Source organism: Bidens hawaiensis, unplaced genomic scaffold, assembly GCF_021521415.1.
Source record: "Bidens hawaiensis isolate Kalapana, Puna unplaced genomic scaffold, B.hawaiensis_p1.1 tig00022683_1, whole genome shotgun sequence".
NCBI classification, from domain to species: domain Eukaryota; kingdom Viridiplantae; phylum Streptophyta; class Magnoliopsida; order Asterales; family Asteraceae; genus Bidens; species Bidens hawaiensis.
Genome location: NW_027493542.1, coordinates 80,005 through 97,808, shown reverse-complemented (window position 1 = coordinate 97,808; position 17,804 = coordinate 80,005). Strand labels below are relative to the sequence as shown.

Genomic DNA, 17,804 nt, shown 5'->3' with positions numbered 1-17,804 from the left:
GATGGTTATTTGCAACAATAAATAATTAAAACATGTGTTTACACACCTACCCAACGTGCCCTTCATTGGTTCTCATTATGGCTGTTCAAAAAGCTTGTGGCTCGAAGCTCGCTCGAAACTCGCTCGAAAAAAGCTCGCTCGAATCCGACTCGATTTCTAAACGAGCCGAGCCTGAGCTAGCCCCGGGCTCGACTCGAACTCGCTCGATTAGCTCGAACTATTTTATTTTAATTTATTATATATATTATATATACATACATTTATATAATCTAATCCAATTATTTAACAATTAACATATAGGCTTCCATTCTCAACTAATCTAGCCCAAACACCTAATACAATTAAAATACCCAACATAACCCTAATTCCCTATTCATCGTGACATATTGACATATTCACAAATCACAAGCCCCTCCATCATCACCACTTCACCATCCTCTCCTCTGTCAGTCTATCACAAACGCCGCCGCTCCTCTATCAGTCTATCACGCCCACCGCCGGCCGCTCCTCTATCTCACTCTGTCACGCGGCCGCTCCCAAAATCCTATCACGCCGCTCATCTATCTCGCGTTTTTGCTGTTAATCACCATAACTTCGTTCGGTTTGCTGCTATTAATCACCATAACGCCGATGTCGATATTAATCACCATAAGCTGCTGATGTTAATCAGTAATCACCATAAACTGTTGTTCGAGCCAAATCGAGTCGAGCCGAGCCGGCTCGATTTATAACCGAGCCGAGCTTGAGCTCATATATTCAGCTGGCTCGGGCTCGGCTTGGCTCGTGAATAGCCCTAGTACTCATTCATTTCAAAAGTTTTTTTCTCTCTCTCTCTTTGTATGTGATTATTCATATTTGTGTGAATACAATTAAAAGTTGACCATGATAATTAAACACATGGATTGTTATAAAATAACATATATTTGATAGTTTAGGATAATCCCAAATATGTAAATCCAATAAGATGTTAAAATAACGTGAAGATGAAAGTATATAAGATCTTACATATTAGAATATTAACACTAAACGAGTTTATTTTAGACTTGAAATTGGGCTAGTTTAAGCACGTATATTTTTAATATGTCTTTTGTTATGTATTTATAATTCTAAATTTTCTTATAACATAATATATATTATTTAGTTAATTTTATTAGGATATTTATATCATAATAAATATCATGTAAATATATTTTAGTATATTATATATACATTATACAAATAATAAGGTCCGTTTATGATTGCGATTATACTCGAGCTTTACAAGTTGATCTCCGGTTTGGATTGGTTTATTAAGTAAACTGATATTTATACTCGAGTTCAGGCTCATTTAAGCTTGGTTTGATTCAGAATTCCAGTGAGAATGTCTCAAGTAACTCATGAGTGCTTTGGTTCGTGTGCACCCTAATTTTGAGTTTTACACGGTCTTCAAAAAACAAGCTAAGTTGAACCACCTGATCAACATAACCAACAAATATGCTTATAGAAAGGATAATCGGTCATGTCTTTGTCCAAAACACTTGAAAAGTTATCAATGTCGCCGTCGATTATAAAACGTGATACTTGTTTTTGACCGTTTAGCCGTAATGTTGATTAAGTTTTCACTTGATTGAGTTTTGTATTTAATAAACCGCTAGGACGAGTTGAACAGGCACGTTATATACAAAGATATACATGATACATTAACGGATGATTGGAGGTATTATTTCGACATTCGGTTAACGATTGAGTCATCTAATTTGACTGTAAACAAATTTTTATTTGAATATAATCAGTTGAATTTTGAAAGTTTTTTTGTGAAATAGTATGTTTGAAAGCTTCTGATGACATTAGGGATCCTTTCTTAAAATGTTTGACAAATGAATATATTGCTACTAATTTGTGTTGCGGCATCTATCATTATTTCACATTTTTTTAGTTTTCATTTAATATTTACTTTAGTATTTCTTTATAATATGTGATATTAAAAAAAACTAAGTATACATTTTTGTTTTATTTATTAGTTTTTCGGTTTTGTCTACGATCACTATAAGTTTTATTGAAAACTGATTTATATTCGGAACAATACTTTTTTTATGTTATGAGACTATAAAATACGTTAGATATAGTTTAGTTGTTAATAAAACTTATTTGAAATGTAGTGTAAAAAACAAAAGAATTTAATTAAATATTAGATACAAAATATTTTTTAAGTTATTGTACAAAAAAGAATTTATAAGTTTAATATAAATTTTTATATAAAAAAATAATGTTTAACAAAGTATAAAAAAAAGAAAAATAAAAAGTAAGGAATACGTGGCATATATGTTTGTCGAAACATTTTAAAAATCACATGATTCTTTTTAAGTAGCCATGCTTTCCACACTACAAACAAATTAGTTTAAACTTTAGCTTATTGTTAAAAGTTTTGTTGGTATGTTTTAGACATATGCTTATTAAACGTGTCTCTCTTGGAGTGGCCACAACCATATATATAGAGGATAATCCAACTACGTTCTTATCATGTTAAAGTATTTAGTGAGTATACGAAATAAGTAATTGGATAAGACGGAAAGGTTCTATAAAGAACGAAGATTGTATTTATGTGAAAACAAAGTTGTAAAATGTATCTAAAATAGACTAAATGAATGTGTTTATGTGCTTCGAACTATTACATTGATTGGGATAAAGGTTACAACTCTTCATGTGATGGTATAACATATAAGAATTACAAATGCTTAAGTTGTATTAGCGAGAAGTATGATACTGCTTAGTAGTTAACACGGTTTGCAATTATATGTTCTCTTCAAACAACAAGCAAGGTTGGACCACTTGATTACTATAACGAACATGTGTGTATATGTATACATAAAATAAATGATCACGTCGTGGTCCAAACACTTGAAAACCGATCAACGTCACTATCGTGCGCAGGCCCGGCCCAAGGGAGGGGCAGGGTGGGCTACATCCCAAGGCCCACTCTTCCTTGAGAGCCAAAAGGTTTAGGAAAAAAATATATTATGTATATATAATATTTCTTTAGAGAAATACTTCAATTAATTACAAGTGGTGGAGTGGAAAAAACCTTATTTTGTTCCAAATCTTCCACATGCATGTTCAACCTTTCATTTTTGTAACAGCTTGTTTTTTTTAACAAAAAAAAGATTAGGCCCCATGTTTTTTAAAACAAAAAAAAGACTATGCCCCATTTTTAGTCTCAAAACACATATGCTTTGCCCAACAGATTTACTTATTTTTTCGATGTTGATTAACTATTTGCGTTTTCTTTTTGTTTATTATATCGTACTTTTGTTATGTGACCGACCTGAACCGTTTGCCCATCTAATTCATAAATTTACCATTAACCATCTAAATCGTTTGGTATTGAGAACGATATAGTAGAAAGCATGGATTACAAGGAATTGATCGAAAGCTTTGCTTCCAAAAATGATATGAGGTTCACGATCCATTTAAGTATTTAAATTAAATAATTTTGCTATAATACTTTTATTTTGTTTACTTTTATCACGATTATCTAAATTATATGGGAATTATTGAGTATATATTTAAAGACCCTACTTTTTACTAGCCCCAAGCCCAAAAAATTTAAGGAATTTTCGGAGACGGCCCTAATCGTGCAAAAAACATATGGTACTTTTTTAAACAATTTAGCCGAAATATTGGTCATGTTTACAATCGAGTTTTGAACTTAATGAACCGCCAGAATGAGCTAAAGGAACACGCTACAGATATAAAGACATTAAGTTATGAATATATCACATAATTAAGTTAAACACATTACAACAAGGACAAATTTAGTAATCTATTTTGAAATTAGTCGAGCCTTACCAATCCACGTTATCCATATTTCAAACGTTATTCAACTAATATATTAGTCAGTAATTTGATTAAAAAAATAGTTAAAACAATATAATTAGTATAATGTGTGACTACTAAATTAAGTATTTTTTTTATTTATAAACCGTCTTCAAACAAGCAAAAGTTGAATCATTGATTGACATAACTGGCAACTACGTTTTGTATAGAAACGATAAAATGGTCATGTCTATATCAAAAACATTTGAAAATTGATAAATGTCGCTATCGTGCATAAAACTTGGTACTTTTTTGACCATTTACCATGAACACTAATCCCGTTTACACTTGATTGATTTATGAACTTACTAAACCGCTAGGATGAGCTGAAGCAACACACTACATTTACAAAGGCACACATAAATGGATGTATCTACCGTGATTTAGTTAAACACATAATACTTAATAATGACCAAGTCATCTAGACATCTAGTTTGACTGGAGTTAAATGACTAAATCTTCATTTTGAATAACCAGTTGAAACCTTGGAGTAAGTTGTTTACTTGATTCCGAATTAAAACCTATATTTCATGTACCTTTATGTAGCCCTTTTTGATTTTCGGATGATATTAGTTATAACAAAATATATAATAGTAATAATAACAATAGTTGTAGTAATAATAGTTAGTATTATTAATCTTAATATCAATATTGTTATCAGTATTAATTAATATTAATATTAAGATGAATATAATAGTAAGGGAAAAAAAAGGAAGAAGTAACTTTAGAAAGCAACATTATAAAAGGGGTGCTCTTCCAAGGTTTAGACTAGAGTACGGTTGTACATAGACTGGCTTGGTTCTCTCATCGAAGCATAACCTAAACTTCTGTTAATAGAACCCAAATTGCTTATTCGACTATAAAGTTTGGGTTAGTTTATTAATTTGGTCACTAAGAGGATTGACGATTCAGAGGTTGCATTCAACATGTTTATAAATTTGATTAGGTAAGAGGCTTTATGACTGATTCAAATATAGTCTCTTGATGAAATCATTAACAAGCTATCAAACATTTTGCTAAGTTATATATTAGAGCATTCCTAGTAGCTCCGCCATATTATGTGAGGGTGACCTCTATATTTTAGAGCTAGTGTGGGTAAGTATAGGAAATATAAAATGTTATTGTTCAGAGTAATTTGGAGAAACACTGTTTTAATATTTTAATCTTTATTAAAACTGATTATGAGTGGATGAGAGAAATGGTAATGATAAATGTATAAAAATATTATTTAATTGAAAATAAGAGATAAAATGTAATGATTTTTAGTATAATTATAAAGATGGAGATAGAAGTATGCTATGAATGCTCTTAGAGGGTGTGTAAGGTGGCAAGTGGCAACTGCCTAGGGCCAGAGTGACCCATTTTTTTTATATATTTTTTGTATTCTTTGGTTTATTGGATTTTAATAATCCCTATTGAATGGTATTGACCGATAATAGTTCCTATTCATTTTATCGCTATTGACGGTCCCAAATTTTAAAAAAAATCCACCCTCATTGGTCCCCGTTAAAAAAGACTTAACGACATTATACTTATTCTCGAATTTCAAACTAATGTTTTAAGTTTTTGATCGGAAAGAGGATACGAGTTGATTGATGTAAAACTTAGTTCGAAATGGTGCTCCAAAAGGACGAAAAAATGCTTCAATTCGGGTGTTTAAACCTACAATTAACAAAAAATCAAGCTGTTTGGATTACCGTTTCAAGCTATTTTACATCAATAGACTCGTATCCTCATTTCAATTAAAAGCCCTATAACATTAGTTTGAAATTCAGAAAAAATATATAATGCCGTTAAGTCCTTTTTAACGGAGGACCATTGGGGCCCAACTTTTTAAATTTGGGGCCGCCATTAGCGTTAAAATGAATATGAATTATTATTCGACAATACCATTCAAGGAGATTATTAAATTCCGATAAACCTTTTTTTCTCTCGTTTAGATACAGTAGTTGATTAGCATATATAAACAAATTATTAAGTTAGTAGTACTTTCATGTAGAGGTGCACAAATCGGGTTTTTCAAATACCCGGTTTTGGATATGAAACCGGGGACGGGTATGACAGGGTATTAGAAAATCGGGTATTGGCAATACCCCGTGTCGGGTTCGGGTCCGTGTATTGCCTCTAAAAATCATATCATATGTATTGGGTTCAGGTCGGGTATGAAACCGGGTATTTGAATACCCTATTTTTGGGTATTGAAAAAACCTTACTTTTAGGTTTTTTTGGTATATACTGAATTTTTAAGGGGTTGCACTCTTTAGGGCTATTTTTCAGGTATAGATCAGATATTTTAAAAAACTCAGTTTCGGGTATTGGAAAACCGGTTCCGGGTATGGAACCGGTTCTGGGTATGGAACCGGTTCCGGTTTTCGGGTATTACCGGGTACAAATTGGGTCCGGTTCAGGTATTAAAAACCCGGGTATAAAATAACCGGTTCCGGTTTTTTTTCAGGTCCCGTTTCGAGTTTTTTTTTCAGATTGAGTTCCGAATTCGGGTTTTTTTTCACCTCTACTTTCATGTTACAAAACCGGCCCAATAAGCCTAACCATCAAACATTAGCCTATTATTCAACTAATTATTTAAACCAAAATACCCAGTACCTCTTCGGCCTTTTTAAACACTCAAATAATAACCTTTTTAACAGTAAATTTTTAGCGGCAATTCGAAATAGGAAAAGAATTGAGATCGGCAACATCGACTGTGGATAACCGAATAGGCGACTAGTTGATTAACCCCTCAGCACTGCATAGAATAATTCCGTGTGGATTTTCGAAAACGTTAAAAGAGAAAAATAGATGGCTTTTCATAAATTGTCATGTGATTTTCATAATTTGTCTCTTAAATAACTATCTGATGGTCAAAAACGTTAAAAGAGAAAAATAGATGGAGATTTAAGAAAGTCTCAGGTCGAGCATCAAATTTCAAAATTTATTTTGCACAAGGTTTTTTTTATAAACTCAAAGACGAGCTAAACATGTACAAAAAAGGTCAATTTTCTGTTCATCAGATTAGCCTGGGCTAATTTTTGGTGTACTTTTTAACAAAGAATCAGTGGGCTTAATAATCAAGAGTGGTTAAGATTTTGTGTATCTAGGCATGTAGCCTTGGGCCTCTATTTAAACTTTTGATTTAGTTAGTTAATGATAACTCACGTGTTCGTTTCTTCAATTAAATATGTTGCAATATTTAATCTGAAAAGAGCAGGAAGAATACGTGAGTTATCATCAAGTAACTAAATAATAATAAAAAAAGATAATTATATCAATTAAATACAACTAGAGCCTTGCCGGTATAACGGAGGAGAAGCACGGGTGGCATTTCCGTTTTGTATCACATTCTTGACATTCGGTCCTGTTCGGTTAATGACAAACAACAAATCTGAGACCAACCGACAAAAGTAGGTGATTAGAAAATGGTTAACCAAACCATTGTCTTTGAGTTCGGGTTGGTTTGGTTAATTCTGTCCAATTTTTTTGGTTAATTTGGTTACGGTTTTGTTATTCAGTTTTCATGCGTGTTGTGGTATCAAAAATCACTAATAAATAATTAAGGTTGGCAAAACCAAAAATGTTAGCCCAACACCAAACATTTGCTTTTAAATATTAGGTTGAGGAACTCAACATGATTGTCCACCTCATCAATTTTTATTTTTTTTCCCTACTACCATTTTGATCAACCTTTCAAAATCTTATATGGTATTATCTTACCTACATATGTGATATAACCTTAACTTCCACCACTCATAATTAGTCATAAAATATATCATTGTTTGTCTGATTATGTGTATCTTGGACCTTCTAGCAATCATCAATCATTGATATCTCATCGTTGCTTTAACATAATCTAGAGATAGTTGACTGTTTTTTCTTTTCTAACAATGAATTTATGTCGTTTGAAAGACTTGAACCAGAAAAATAAAAATATAAAAATGATATAAAATAAAAATTGAAGCTTGGGATGCTTATATTTCAGAGGCTAGAAGGGATTGACTATGATCGGTTTGATTCTTTCTTTTCGGTCACAACTCTCCCGGCTCTTAATCCGTAGAATTTTCTATTGGACTGATATTTAATCTTTGTGTTTTCCCTTCTTTGCACTTTTACATATTGGGTTTGAATAGGTGATTTAGGGTTTAACTTCGTTTAATTTTCAAGTTTAAAAAGAAAAAAATATCTGTTGACTTGGAATGTTTTTTCTTCGGTAAACTCACTACAACTTTAAATTGTTTGCCTTTTACAAATTACATATAAAATGCGTGTATTGCCATATTCTAATGTGTTAGGATACTAAGCAAAATAAATAAATATTCTTTAACAAAGAGGAACCAGATTTTAGAATCTACTTCGGTCAATACTACGTCAATTTGTGCATTGACCACGAATATGAAATACTTCGATTAGGGCAACAACTTCCAACAAAAGAATCCCGAACAATATCATAAAATAACCCCATGTACATATTTCAAATATATCAAATTTAGATTTCAAGTCAACCTCCGGATCCAAAATCGGTTTCAACCCCGATCCAAAACTGATTTGTAACCAATTCAAATGAAAGCGGTTTTGACTTCGTTTAAGTCGATCCATACTGGTTTTAAAACCAATCTGGTTGCTTTTGCACACATCTAAAATTTTCTATAACGTCAAACTAGAATCTTTGAATGTTTAAAAGACTCTTATCTTATAAAATTATATATTATATAAACCGGTACATTATCATATTCGTTTGTCTTTTATTAATCATTCCCGCCGAAAACATGACCACATCTTGTATTCGATACTCACCACCACAACTTCATATATACATACAAATTGACACCTTTAATCATTCATAAATACGTTACACTCTTTATAACAATAATCAAACCTTCAATATTCTTCAATGGCACCCATCACCATCTTTCTTCCAATACTAATAACACTCATCATCTTCTTCGTTCATGTCGAATCAACCGATCACAAGAAACCCGAAAATGAAGTTGCCATTAATGTCACAAAACACTTCTCTTTCCCCGGTTTTAACTCCCCGAATTCGGGTCATAATATCATGCTTTTAGGCAGCTCAACCGTGGACAAAACCGGTCGAATTCAAATACCCGATAAAAACCCGAAAGATGTTGATCTTGATCTTAAACACTTGGCGGGCCGGGCTATTTACGCTTACCCGGTCAGGGTTTTCGACCCGGTTACACGAACCCCGGCTTCGTTTGAGACGACTTTCTAGTTTCAACTTGAAACCGTGGAGTCGAATGTGTCAAAAGGCGGTGATGGTGGTGGTGGTGGTGGTAGCGGTGGTGGAAGTGGGTTTACGTTTATGTTGGCACCGGATGAGTTCACGGTGGGCCGGCCCGGCCCGTGGCTAGGTATGCTAAATGATGCGTGTGATGAGGAATATAAAGCGGTTGGGATCGAATTCGACACGAGGGAGAACGTCGAGTTTGGGGATCCGAATGATGACCATATCGGGATTAATTTGGGTTCGATTGTTTCGACAATCACGATTAATGTGTCCGAGTTCGGTTTGGATTTGAAAAATGGTGAGATACAAAGAGCTTGGATTGATTATCAAGGTCAAAACCGGGTTTTGGCTATTCAGTTGGGTCCGGATAGCGGTGGGTATCCTTCGAAACCGGTTTTTGAAGGAAAACTCGACATATCGGAGTTTTTAAACGAGTACATGTTCGTCGGGTTCTCGGCTTCCACGGGAAACTTTACACAAATGCATAACTTAATTTCGTGGAATTTTACTTCGACTAGTCGAGCTTCGCTTCGTGTTCCGTCGCTAGAAACATGCGAAAGCCGACTCGTTAGAGGCGATAGTGGTGGCGGTGGAGGTGGTGGTGATTTAAATGGTTTTTTCATATTCATGTCGGTGGTTTTGCTTGCGATTGTTGCTTTCGTGAGTTTGTACTACAACCGCAAGCGGGGTAAGGAGAAATCGAACACGGTGGCTATGCTGTCCGAGGTGAAAGAGCGGCCTCGACCGCCAAACAAGCCAAGGCGGTTCACGATTTCAGAGGTTTCAAAGGCGACTCGGTGTTTTGACGAGCTACATAAGGTGGCTAATGATGAAAGAAGTGATACATACCACGGTACTTTGTTGAACGGGTGCCACGTGGTGGTGAAGCGGTTTTTGGTTGAGTATTTCAAGTCGAGTGGTGTTAACCGGCGGCACGTGTGTAAGCAGATCAAAGCGATGAGCAAGCTACGCCACCCTAATCTAGTGCCCATTAGAGGGTGGTGCTTTGATCACCAAGAGACCATGGTGGTTTATGATTATGTACCTAATGGTGTATTGGATGACTGGCTTTACGGGAACGGTGTCTTGCCATGGAGCCGGCGGCTCAAGGTGGTTCGTGACGTCGCACACGCGTTAAACTACCTTCATTCGCAAAAACGCGCTCATAAAAACGTGAAAACAAGTAGTGTGTTTATTGATGTTAGCATCCGGGCCTTACTTGGAGATTTCGGATTTGTAATGCCCGGTCCAGAATCAAACCGGTTCGTGGAGTCGATTAGTCAACCGACCGATGTTTTTGAGTTCGGGGTGGTGTTACTAGAGGTTGTAGCAGGTAGGAACCGATACAGGTCTAGGACCGAATCTGACCGTGAAAGTGACGTGTTAGATTCGGACCTGTTGCAATGGACTTGGACCATGCATGAGATAAATGAGAAAGAAAAGGTTGTTGATGGAAGGTTGGGTTCGGTGCTGAACCTGGACCAGGCGGTTCGGATTGTAGAGATCGGGTTATTGTGTACATTGAAAGAGAATGCGGGGCGGCCGAACATGGCGGAAGTGATGGAGTACTTGAATTTTGAGACAGAGATACCTAAATTGCCAACAAGAAGGCCAGTGACTTTGTTTCCTTATACAAGCACAACACAACTTTGTAATAATTCTTACATGTGTGCTTCTTTCAAGTAATTTATTGCTAGAATTAGATCATTGATTTACTGTATGTAATATAAAGCAATTGTAGTGCATAAAAAGCTAAAGATTATACTCCTATTTTACTGATATTATTGTTATCAACTTCTTTATATAAGTACAAACATACCCACTTTCAAAACGGCAAAATTCTGTTTTCTTATGTCGTAAAATATTCGTCTGACATCTACGTTCATCAAATTCTCATCTGGGTTATAGAGGTTATGAAGATAGCGTTTAAGCTACGAGAGCTTTAAGCAGAGGTGCACAAAAAAACCGGTTCCGGAACCTAACTGGTGGAATCGAACCGGAACAGGTTCCAGTTCCTACCCGGTTGGCCCAATACCCGGTTTGGGTATTTTTGTACCCGAAAATCGTACCCAGTTCTCCTATTTGTATGTCCCCATCGGTTCCAACCCGGTTCTTAATTGTAACCGGTTCGGTTCCTACCCGAAAAAACCGGTTCCGGCGGGTTTTTTTTGATTAGTCAAACATTGGTCAAATTAGCCGTTGGAACCGGTTCCAACGGTAATATAGCCGTTGGAACCGATTTTTGAGACAAAATAGCCGTTGGAACCGGTTCCAACGGTAATATAGCCGTTGGAACCGGTTTTTGAGAGAGAATAGAGCCGTTGGAACCGGTTCCAACGGTAATATAGCCGTTGGAACCGGTTTTTGATGCCCGAAACCTATATATAACTTGTTTTCCACCACTTGTTTCACCACCAAACTCAAAAACAAACTAAAATACTACTCCTTTAGCAAACCCGTTTCGTTACCCGACCATCCAACTAAATATTATTATGGCACCCATCAAAAAAACTAACAAGAAGGCTAAGAAGAGTGTTTTTGTTGCCCCCGTTCCTGTTACGGAGGACCCAAGGGTTGTTACGGTAATCAACCATAACCGCAACGAAGACATATGGAAGAATTGGGATTTGATTGTGGATGACGAAGGTTATCAAAATGCTCGTTGCAAACTATGTGGTTCACTATTAAAGCACGATTCCAACTCTACTTTGAGAAAGCACATCGAGAAGCTATATTGAAAGGCGTTGAAAGAGATTGGCGCGACCGATCAAATTGACTTGGGTAAAGATGGTACACTATTTCGTTACAACACGACTCAAGTTCAAGATAGAATGGCAAAGTTCGTTATTCAACGAGGTTTGCCGTTTAACCACTTTGATGACCCGGATTTGACGTTGTTGATTCGCGAAACTCTACAACCGCGATACACACATGTAAGTCGTACTACCTTAAGACGTCATTGTATCAGGTTGTGGGAGTGTGCTAAAAAAGAGTTAATCGAGTCTTTTCATTCTTTAGAAGCCATGGTTAGTTTAACTACCGATGTTTGGTCGGCACCACACGGGTTGCCCGAATCATACATATGTGTCACCGCTCATTGGGTTGATCCGGTGACATGGCAACTGATGAAACGAACCATAGCTTGTGAAAACTTCCCGTACCCACATACCGCTGAAAAATTGTTTGACTTGCTTGATGAAGTTATAACGACTTACAATTTGAGAAATAAAATATTTTCGATTTCGTTTGACAACGCATCAAACAATACTAAGGCGGCCGAAAAAATTATCATTAAATATTCACCACCTTGTTTCGGGGATTTTTTTCATGTTCGATGTGTTGCACATATCATCAACTTGGTTGTTCAAAAAGGTCTTGACAATGAAAACATTTGTGACGATTTAAAATTCTTTAGACTTATGTTACAAGATGTCTTCAAAAGTGGTAAAAGAAGACATCTTGAATATAAGAACTATTGCAAGTAGGTTGAAAGAAAGTATTTGGGGCCGAATTGGGACGTTCCAACCCGTTGGAACTTAAATTGTCATATGTTAAAGTGTGCTTTTGCCCAACGCCAAACTTTACAAGCTTTTCATAACAATCTTGTTGAAGAACGCGAGGCCGATATGTTTCCGGAAAGTGTTTGGGTCCAAGTCGGTTATTTGTTGGAGTATCTTGACGTGTTCAAAAAGTCAACAACAAAATTATCGGGAGTCTATTACCCTACTAGTTGTTGGGTTTTGCAAGAATTGTACTATATGTCTTATGTTTTTAAAAGCTTTGCGGAGAATAACAAACTCTTCAAGAATATTGTTGCGGTGATGAAGGAAAAGTTCATAAAATATTTTGAAAACATACCGCCGGTCTTTACTTGTGCCGCCGCATTAAACCCCTATTGGAATGTTAATGGGGTTGAGACAACGATTGAGGAAATATTCGACAACTTAGGTATGCACGAGATCGACCCGAAGTTGTCGACGGAAGCGAAGGAAAAGTTCAACAAAAACCTTCAAGACCTTTATGACCATTATTTTCAAATGTATGGTCCAAGCACGAGATCGTCTTTTGTGAAAAAAACAACAACTAGTAGGCCGTGCAATGACCCACTTATAAACTTGATGAATGGGATTCGTGAATCGGCATCTAAGAGGCAAAGAGGAAACACACCAACTAGCGAACTTGGTCGATATAGTGGAGCAAACTATGTTGAGGGCGCAACGATCGACGAAATTCGCAATATTGATTTGTTGGCTTGGTGGAAAGGTAAACAAAACGAATTTCCCATTCTATCCGCCATGGCTCGTGATTTGCTTGCCGTACAAGCCTCAACGGTTGCTTCCGAATCGGTTTTTTCTCTTAGTGGGAGGGTGTTATCTATGCGAAGAACAAAATTAACTCCCGAGTCTCTAGAGGTTTGCATTTGCCTAAAGGACCATTTGGATGAGGTGGATCGTGTACAACACAAGGCGAACTTTGAAGACGAAATACCAATAGAGCGTCATATTCATGATGAGGAGGCGGAGGACGGGGTTTCTTCCGATAACGAAGACGAGGGTGAAAACGAGAATGAAGACGAAGAAGAGTTGTAATTTGTGTTTTTTATTTGTTTTAGTAAAATTATTTGTAACTTGTTCAACTAATATTTAGTTTTGATTTATTTAATTATAATTACTTTTGTTACTCATGATTAATTTTTTGTACTTTTTTAATAACGACGAACATTTTATTTATTTAAACAATAACTATTACAAACATTATTAAAACATAAACGATACTAAACATAACAACTAAAACTTAAAAAACAAAGTCCGTCGTTTTAATTCGGGAATACTTATTTTTGGGTTGTAGAGCCAGACGATTCTCCCACTTCCGCTTTTTTAGCATCCAAACTTCTTTTCTCTCGACAATACTTATTCGTATGTTTTCGTAATGTCGAGTTGGACGCTGCTTTAAGAAACTTCGAGCAATATTTGCAACGTGCCATCTCATGTGAGTCGGTCATTAGACGCAAATCGTAATGAACCCAAACATCGGGGCATCTTGTTGTTTCGATCACCGTAACAACGTCGTCATTAGTTGCCATTTGTTGTCGGTTTAAGCTTAATTATGTTTTGAAGTGTGTTTTATAGTTTTGGAAGTGGTTTAACAAGTACACACTCATACATTGGTATTTATAGAATGAAAAATGGCTAAATATAGTAATAAAACCGGTTCCAACGGTCAAAAACGGCTATATAGCCATTGGAACCGGTTTCTAATGGCTATATTGTTTGAATTTCAATAAAAACCAGTGGAACCGGTTTTTACGTAATAACCGGTCCGGTTCCAACCCTACCCGGTTCTTAAAAGTTTGCATTTCTGGGCATCGTTTCGGGTCGGGAACCGAACCGGTTCTTGACTGGAACCAGTTTCATTTTCTACCCGGTGTGAAAAAACCGGTTCCGAACCGGTTCGGGTTTTCAAGGTGAACCCGATTTGTGCACCTCTAGCTTTAAGTACATTAAGATTATAAGTGTCGGCTCAAGGGTCAGATAACAAGCTATGCTTGCTGCAATTACTGAATATGAACTGTTATGCTAAATAGTTATATATATATGAAATTTAGTGGTTTTAAGGTTTTAAAACTACTGGACATGATCACATGACATCAACCAATAACAGTTAAAAATAAAACCCATTGGCTCTAGGTGCAAGGGAACAAGTGAATCTCATTAAATAGCAGAACAAACTGAATAACACAAAAGTATAGTCCAAAACAAGATATAAACTCTTGATCAACAAAAACAATAAATTCTAGAATCAAAACAAGAAAATCATGCCTTGCTAGAGCAAATCAAAGGCCAAGATCTTAAGTATTGGTGGCCCTGGTGTAGATCTGTTGGCTAGAATGAGCAGATACCATCATAATAGCACCTCTTGCCATCAATTCCTTGATCGCCTTTCTCGCCAATGAACCGTTAATCTAAAAAGAAAAAAAAAATACATCAACTTTACTTAAAAATCTAGCATAATTTAGCTACTAAAAAACATTCTTAAAGAGAATTTGATTATACCCTTAATCTATCTGACAAGATTGAAGGAGTGATGAGCTTGAACTTAGGAGCTTCAGATAGAAGCTTGTCGTATGTTGCCTTGTCAAACAAAACCATGTTGTTCACCTTCTCCTTTTGCTTTCCTTTACTCCATTTCTGCAAATCAAATTTTCAACAAGTTAAGCTTCACTTAAAGAGCAAAAAAACTCAAATCAACAATATTAAGGCTTCATTTCGAGCAAAAAGAACACAAATCAACAATATTTAAGCTTCATTTGAAGCAAAAACAAATCAAATCAACAATGTTTAAGCTTCACTTACAGCAAATAGAACACAAATCAACAATAGTTAAGCTTCACTTAAAGCAAAAACTCAAATTAACAATCTTTAAGGGTGTGTTCGTTTCACAGAATTCGTGGAAATTCAAAGGAATTGGAATTAAAATCCAATGACATGACGTGTTCGTTTCGTTGGAATTGGAATCCTAATTCCATTTTGGTGTGTTCGGTTCAAAGAATTGGAATTGGAATTGTAATTGGAATTCAATTCCTTCAAATTCCTTTAAATAAAAGGATTCCAAATCATTCCAGAATGTAGAGGAATTCAAGGAAATTCATATGAATCTTTTCTCGAGTTTTTTTTTAACGAGGACAATGAATAAAACATTTTAGCTTTTTTAGTTTTTTGGTTTCTAACTTATATTTTGAGTTATGAATTTTTTATTGTTATTTTTGAATATTTTTTAGAGGGGTTTTTTTATCTTAATAGTAAAGTAGAAAACCCATAAAAATTCAAAAAATAAAATAAAAAAAATTATAACGCAAAATATAAATAAAAAACAAAAATCTAAAACAACTAAAATGTTTCCGCCGTTATCCTCATTAAAAAAAGAAAAAAAAACAACAAAAAAAACAATTCCAATTCATTTGTCAAACGAACACATCAAAAATGGAATTGGATTTCAATTCCAATTCCTATTGGAATGTTCGGTTCCAAATCCTATGCAAATTCCAATCCCAATTCCATTCCATTCTGTGAAATGAATGCGTCCTAAGTTCATTTATAGCAACACAAAAACGCAAATCAAGACTATTTAAGCTTCATTTGAAGCAAAAACAACTCAAATCAACTAAATTTAAGCTACATTAATAGCACAAAAAACTAAAATCAACAATCTTTAAGCTTGATTTACCTTAATCCGCCAAAAGTTTTCACGGCCGAATCTTAAAATCTATCATAAATCAGAGAACTTTATTTTCAATTCTAAATTTTTTTCAGCTTGTGTAACAGATTTCAATAACAATTTATAGTTTTATGATGCAATCACCATTGGTTTCACACAAACTAAACCAAACTAGTTTATATTCTCCTACCAAATCATGTAATATACACCAAAACAACACGCACAAAACAAAAAATATATATCATCATTTCTCAAACTGTGTTCATCAATCAATAAACCCAAAACTTCATTTCTCAAATTGTGTTTATAGCACAAAGAACTCTAATCACCAATCTTTAAGCTTCTTTAACTTAATCCGCCAACCCGAATCTTAAAATCTAACAATATTACTTCATGTTTGACTGAAAAGAACATAAATCAAACAACTTTATTGTCAAATTCTTAAATCCTTTTAGCTTTTGTAACTGATTTCAATAACATGTAAAATAATCATTTCTCAACTTGTGCTCATCAATCAACAGATAACAAATTTTTGAACCACACAATGTGCAATCAAATTCAACAGTTTAAATACTAAGCAAACGCGTAATAATAATAAAAAAAAACTGAGTAAATCGAATACTAACCTTCTTCTTCTGCTTGCCTCCACCAGATTTGGCGGGCTTGGATGACGGTGGGGGTGCTTTCTCCTTCTTCGGCGCCTAAACAAACAACAGAGTATAAGTATTAATTTCAATGTAATATGTTACTAACAATAATAATAAGAAACAGATTCATTGATTTGATTATTATTATTATTATTATTATTATTATTATTTTACCATGAAGCTTTAAGTTAAGATGAGCTCCGGCTCGGCTAGGGTTTGCAAACAGGACCTGAAGAGATAGGTCCTAGCAGAGCCCAGTTGGACCCGCAAGACTCACCTTGAAAAGGGACGTCTGCGCAGTTGAACCCGCAAGACTCCTTAACGGACGTCTGCGCGGTTGAACCCGCAAGACTTAACTAAGGGACGTCTGCGCAGAAACCAACTGGATCAGCAGGACCCACCACGCTCAGAGACGTGACGTCCTTACGCGCAGTACGCAAGCTGTCCCCGCAGGAAACGCCTCCCAATGGTTTCCAAGTACTCCGCCTGTTCCCGCAGTTACGGATACCAGCCATCAGGGAAGGCTACCCGCGCAGCATGGCTACACGCACAAGGCTTAACTCTCATAATAATTCAGTAGTCACCTGAAGAAGGAATGAGCAAGCCGGGAACAGTCCCGCACAAAGGCGGGAGGGGGAATACTCCCGCCCAAATGAGCCAGTCCGTACGATACTGAAAGATCTTTTGTACTGTACCTGACGAGGTATGGGCAAAAGATCTGACCAAAGATACGACAGCTCATTGACAACAGTATGGCAAGCAGCATGCCCTTGTACTGTATGTCACTATTAGCCGCTACCTACTCACCAACTCCTGTCATACCACGTGCATAGCCTGTAGTTTGTGGA

General features: G+C 35.7%; 2 protein-coding genes across 2 annotated transcripts; one reads left to right on the top strand and one right to left on the bottom strand.

Annotated features, from left to right (window-relative positions):
• Positions 1–8,551: 8,551 nt before the first annotated feature.
• On the top strand, positions 8,552–10,827 carry LOC143566058 (L-type lectin-domain containing receptor kinase VIII.1-like). Its single transcript, XM_077052847.1, has one exon. The coding sequence runs from the start codon at positions 9,170–9,172 to the stop codon at positions 10,778–10,780; it is 1,611 nt and encodes a 536-aa protein (XP_076908962.1). The 5' UTR covers positions 8,552–9,169; the 3' UTR covers positions 10,781–10,827.
• Positions 10,828–14,788: 3,961 nt separating this feature from the next.
• On the bottom strand, positions 14,789–17,185 carry LOC143566053 (small ribosomal subunit protein eS25w-like). The gene is made up of 4 exons (XM_077052841.1): positions 17,131–17,185; positions 16,936–17,010; positions 15,148–15,282; positions 14,789–15,056 (listed from the first exon to the last, which is right to left on the bottom strand). The coding sequence occupies exons 1-4, from the start codon at positions 17,131–17,133 to the stop codon at positions 14,943–14,945; spliced, it is 327 nt and encodes a 108-aa protein (XP_076908956.1). The 5' UTR covers positions 17,134–17,185; the 3' UTR covers positions 14,789–14,942.
• Positions 17,186–17,804: the final 619 nt, after the last annotated feature.